The sequence below is a fragment of the Neophocaena asiaeorientalis genome, unplaced genomic scaffold, assembly GCF_003031525.2.
Source record: "Neophocaena asiaeorientalis asiaeorientalis breed wild unplaced genomic scaffold, Neophocaena_asiaeorientalis_V1.1 scaffold43, whole genome shotgun sequence".
NCBI classification, from domain to species: Eukaryota; Metazoa; Chordata; class Mammalia; order Artiodactyla; family Phocoenidae; genus Neophocaena; species Neophocaena asiaeorientalis.
In genome coordinates, this window is record NW_020173674.1 from 6,791,577 (window position 1) to 6,797,062 (window position 5,486).

Below are 5,486 nucleotides of genomic sequence, written 5' to 3' on the forward strand. Positions count from 1 at the left end.
TGCTGCATCGGCAGGGGGAGTCCCTGGGATGGGGGGGGTGCAGGCAGGAAACAATGGCGTGATTTTCCTGGACAATGGGGGCCTTGTGAGGAAGCCTGGCAGGGAGAGGAGGGGGAATTCTCTAGGCCCACGAGTCACAGGACTGACCAGCCAGCCCAGCCTGGGCCTGACCTCTCCCAATTCTCCACCAAAGGACCCCCGCCCCCATTGGAGACCTGAGCCAGGCCTCCCAGAAAGGAGAAGTAGGGACCATGGGAGGGAAGCGGAAGAGGCGTAAGCTGCCTAGGCCACTCCCAAGCTTCACAGAGGCAGCCCAGGAAGGGGGCTGGGGGCCAGGTCCCTTTCAGAGGCCAGGGAGCCCTAAGGGGATGCTGGGAGGGGGATCTCTAGCCCCTTCTCCTCTGAGTGACCCCTGACCGCCCCATCCCCAAGGTCTACATCAGACACCAGAAGAGCAACTTGGGTTGTAACAAATTCAAGGCACTTGGAGAAAAGCAGGGGACACGGAGGTGAGGATAAGGCTTCACAGGTGTCAGGTCAAGCTGGGGGGTAGGAGGCGGCAGAAAGGCCACCAGTAGAAAGAAGTCCTGAGACTTTGAGTTGCTGCCCCTCTCTGGACTTCAGATTACCTGACCAAAAAAGGGAGGCTGGCCTCCCAGCTTGAGATACTGGCGCAGAAGGTGGTTCATCGGTCTGTGAGGTACCACAAGTGGCTAGAGACCCGACTGAGAAGCAGCCGTCAAGAGGATGGGTGGGTCCTGGCACCAGAGGAGGCGGGAGTCCCTCCCCGCAGCCCCAGTACATGGATCCCTTTGCCTGGTCCCTCTCCAGCTGCCTGCCCCAGCCTGCTGCGGCTCTTCTCTGGAATGAACTTTCGCAGAGCTTACTGAATGGTCCAGTTCTGAGTCTTCAGCAGCCGGGCCGGAGGCTGTTGTGAAGCTGGGAGTAAGATGTTAGAGGTTGGAGGAGAAAGTCAATCTGAGAGAGATTAGCAGCAGAATCTTTAGGACAACTGTCAGATCCTGCGCTAAAGCTTTAAGAAGCGTGATCTCGCTGGACTTGCCTGGCGGCTCAGTGGTTAAGACTCTGCGCTTCCTCTCTACAGGTGGCATGGGTTCCATCCCTGGCTGGGGAACTAGGTTCCCACATGCCGCTTGGTGCCGCCAAAAAAAAAAAAAGGTGATCTTGTTTAATACTCATGATGACCCTCTGAGGTGGGTTTTGTCGTCATGCCTAGCTTTAACTGTTCAGTACTCAGCCCCAGTTTGGCTAAGAGGAGAAGGTAGATTGCAGGATCATTCTCTGAATTTTGAGAAATTGTGGGAAGATTTGCCAGGCACGGTGGAAGGATGAAGATGGTTGTTGAGGGTATAAAGACATCAGGTAGGGCAGCTGATAGGCAGCTGGATCGACTTCTGAACTGGAGTTCCCAATGTGGGAGATGCCAGTGAGGAGCGGGCAGCTGGCACCTGGGAGAGTCCAGGACAGCCTGGGGGCAGTGGGCCAAGGTCAAGGGGAAGCCAGGCTCTGAGGAACACCAGCATTGAAAAGGCTAAGGGTGGGGAGGCCCTGAAGGAAACAGCCAAAGCAGCCAGAGGTCCTGGGAGCCAAGGACAGCAGGGAGGGGTTGAGCAGCAGTGCCAGATGCCCCCAGGAGGCCCAGAGAGCTCGGCCAGCAGCAGGATCAGGGGTTGTGGCTTTAGACCTAGAAAAGCGAATACCCTGCTTCTGTCACCTCCTCTGAGAAGTCTTCCCTGACTCGCCGGGCTGTATTAGGTGCCTGTGTCCTCTGCCCCCACTATGGTGCTGTCACTCTGGGCAGGATTGCTGAGAGGTGTGCCCTGAAAGGATGTGTGTTCAGAAATGTCATTGGCTTGGATGTCACTTCTCTACAATGCAGTTGGCTATAACCAGAAAAGTAGAGAGGCCTCTTCAGAACCTTGAAAATTCTATAATTTTGTCCTCTTTTTATTCCTCTAAAACTTCTCTCCTTTGAGCCATGCTTTTCCTGGTGAGAGATTTGCAAGCTGCTGCTTCTCCTCTCTGTACAGAGTATGGTGGCCCCATTTGGGACAAAGCCATCAGCCCTTGCCACGTCTATCCACTACTACATTTGTCCCAAACTCCTTTCTAGCCAAGAACCACCACTTTCTTAGACCCCTTTCTCTCTCTTCACATCCAGCTGCATCAGTGGATATCTTTTGGAACCTTTCCCCTGGGAGCGGCTGCGCTAGCCATAATGGGACATGGACACCAGGGGTCTGTAGTGCCTGCTGGGCTTCCTTTCTCACAAGGGGGTTCCCTCCTGCTCCCCACCCCGAGGCAGGTTCTGATTCACACTCCTGCCTCAGCAAAATGACAAGACACAGGTTTCTCTTGAAATCAAAGTTACAAATGCTGAGAGGCTGCCATATTGCCCACTTCTTTCTTTCTTTTTTTTTTTTTGGCCACACCGTGGCATGCGGGATATTAGTTCCCCAACCAGGGATTGAACCATGCCTTCTGCAGTGGAAGCGTGGAGTCTTAACCACTGGACCACCAGGAAGGTCCCCATATTGCCCATTTCTATTCCGTGCAGTGTTAGGAGAAAGTTAGAGCACTGGCTTTGGAAGCACACAGACCAGGTCATGGCATCTGCTTTATTTGCGTATGCCCTAGGTTAAATCAAATTATTGCTCAGTTTCCTTTTCTGCAAAATGGGGATAATGATGTCTACCTCATAGACTTTTTTTTTTGTGAGTGCTAATGCTGCGTGTAAAATGCCTGGCCTCTGGTAACCCCTTGGTAAATGTTTCCCAGCCTTGTGCTTATTGTCTGATTCTACCCCAACCCCAGCTATGAGCTCTCCAGGGCAAGATTGAGACCAGTTCACCTCGGTGCCCCCAGTACCCAGCCTGGATGTCTGTCAGATGACAGTTTGCTCCCAGCTCCTCCCTTGTCCCCACCACCTGAGCCTGGAGCACCACAGCCCTTCCTCTCTTCCCCAGTTCTGCTGCTGCAGCCCATTGAAGGTGACGACATGGAACACAAGACCCTGAAGATCACTGACTTCGGCCTGGCCCGCGAGTGGCACAAAACCACACAAATGAGTGCTGCAGGCACCTACGCCTGGATGGCTCCTGAGGTTATCAAGGCCTCCACCTTCTCTAAGGGCAGCGATGTCTGGAGGTGCGGCTGGGTGGAGGCTGGACAGATGTGGGGCTGCAGAGGGCAGAGGTGGCTGCCAAAATCCAGGGCTGGGCAGACAAGCAGAGCCCAGAGGGAGGGACACAGACCACTGAGCTCTTGGTTGCCTTAGGATGAAATGGCAACGAATAAGTAGAGGAGGGGACATAGACCCTTTGTCTCACCCACAGTTTTGGGGTGCTCCTGTGGGAACTGCTGACTGGGGAGGTGCCCTACCGTGGCATCGACTGCCTTGCTGTAGCCTATGGAGTGGCCGTTAACAAGCTCACACTGCCCATCCCATCCACCTGCCCCGAGCCCTTCGCACAGCTCATGGCCGGTAAGGGGATGGGGCAGGAGGGTGAGGGGCAGAGCTCCTTGGCCCAGGACATATCCACTCACAGACCCCTTCTTATCCTGTCCCCCCTCCACTCCGTTTCCCCAGATTGCTGGGCGCAGGATCCCCACCGCAGGCCCGACTTCGCCTCCATCCTTCAGCAGTTGGAGGCACTAGAGGCGCAGGTCCTGCGGGAAATGCCTCGGGACTCCTTCCATTCCATGCAGGAAGGCTGGAAGCGCGAGATCCAAGGCCTCTTTGACGAGCTGCGGGCCAAAGAAAAGGTGGGAGGAGTCGGGGTCCCAGGGTTGGAAGGGGACGCCGGGAAGGAATGTCTCCCCGGTTTCCATGGGGCAGAAGGTCGGGGTGAGCGTCTGAGACCGTACCCGACTGACTCCACCGCCTCCATTGTCCCGGGCACAGGAACTACTGAGCCGCGAGGAGGAGCTGACCCGCGCGGCGCGTGAGCAGCGGTCACAGGCAGAGCAGCTGCGGCGGCGCGAGCACCTGCTGGCCCAGTGGGAGCTGGAGGTGTTCGAGCGCGAGTTGACACTTCTATTGCAGCAAGTTGATCGCGAACGGCCACACGTTCGCCGCCGCCGCGGAACCTTCAAGCGCAGCAAACTCCGAGCGCGCGACGGCGGCGAGCGCATCAGCATGCCGCTCGGTAAGGGGCGGGCCCCAGCACGGCGCCCGCCATTGGCTTCGTGGGCGGAGGGGTGGGGTCAGGCGGGTGTGCTGGCCACACCGGGATTGGTCTAGGGCGTTGGTGGGTGGGCCTGTAAGACGAGGCTGGAAGGGGAGGGGCCAGGAGTGTGTTTTCGTTTGTGGGCGGGTTTTGGCGGGAATATTTGCATGTCGGCCTGGGAGTGGCTACGGCCGGGAAGGGGCGGGGCTCATGAAAGTTCTGAGAAAGCCGAGGGAGTGGGGTGGGCCGCCTCCTGGGAATCTCCGACTCCGCTGCGCTTCTCCGCGTAAGAGGTCTGCTTTCCTTACGGAGAGCCTGGGGCCCAGGAAGGCAGTGAGGCCGACCCCAGTCACCCAGCCACTGTGCCAGGCCCTGTTCCAGCACTGCCTGCGTGGCCTGGGAACTGCCGAGGGGCCCTGCGGGTTAGGATCCAGTCTCTCCTTCACCACAAACCTGCGCCCTGCTTCCCCCCCAACCCCAGACTTCAAACACCGCATCACCGTGCAGGCCTCTCCCGGCCTGGACAGGAGGAGAAACGTCTTCGAGGTCGGGGCTGGGGACTCGCCCACCTTCCCCCGGTTCCGGGCCATCCAGTGTAAGAAACTTCGCCTCCCCTTGCCCATGCCCTTACCCCCAGACCTTATCCTTTTGTCAGTCAAACCTTATCCTTGCAAGTAGATCCCACACACTGTCTCCTCCTCTTCCCCCCTGCTCCCAGGCGCCCTCCCCTATCTGTCTAAACTGGTACCTCTAAGTTCCCCAAGCAGCATGCATTTTACAACTTTTTTCAGTCTAGCAATTGTATGACACTATGTCCCATTCATTTTCCTAAACACTTTGCTAATATTAATTCCTCACGAAGACCCTGTGAGGTAGATGTCCTTGTTATTATATAAGTTTTACTGATGAGAAAAGTGAGAAAAGTAACTGCCTAACGTTGCACAGCTAGCAAGTGGCAGAGTCAGAATTCAAACCCACGCAATTTGCTGTAGTGGCTCTACTAACTACTAGGCAGCAAATGCCGGGTGAAGAAGGACTAGATGAGATGCCTCACTGCCAGTCCCAGGACCCCACACCCACCTACCCCAGTTCTGTTCAGATTCTCTGTGGCCCAAAGCTCACCCTGGGAATGGGATGGGGCCCAGCCTGACCCACACCCCACCCCAATCCTCCAATAAGTTGCCCCTGGAGCTTGATTCTCATGATGGGAGGACGAGGATCAGCGTTCTTGACCTCAGTTCAGACTCCTTCCATTCCCCCCCCCCCCCCCCCCCCCCCCCCCGCGGCCCCCCCCAC

At 56.7% G+C, this 5,486-nt stretch overlaps 1 protein-coding gene across 1 annotated transcript in view; it reads left to right on the forward strand.

Moving 5' to 3' along the window:
* The window catches only part of MAP3K11 (mitogen-activated protein kinase kinase kinase 11), an 8,803-nt gene extending 3,420 nt beyond the window's left edge, over positions 1 to 5,383 (forward strand). The window contains exons 3-7 of the mRNA XM_024748495.1: positions 2,988 to 3,168; positions 3,357 to 3,505; positions 3,611 to 3,786; positions 3,926 to 4,169; positions 4,672 to 5,383. Of these exons, the coding sequence (XP_024604263.1) occupies positions 2,988 to 3,168; positions 3,357 to 3,505; positions 3,611 to 3,786; positions 3,926 to 4,169; positions 4,672 to 4,868 (947 nt within the window). The 3' untranslated portion in view covers positions 4,869 to 5,383. The remainder of the gene's footprint in view (positions 1 to 2,987; positions 3,169 to 3,356; positions 3,506 to 3,610; positions 3,787 to 3,925; positions 4,170 to 4,671) is intronic.
* Positions 5,384 to 5,486: the final 103 nt, after the last annotated feature.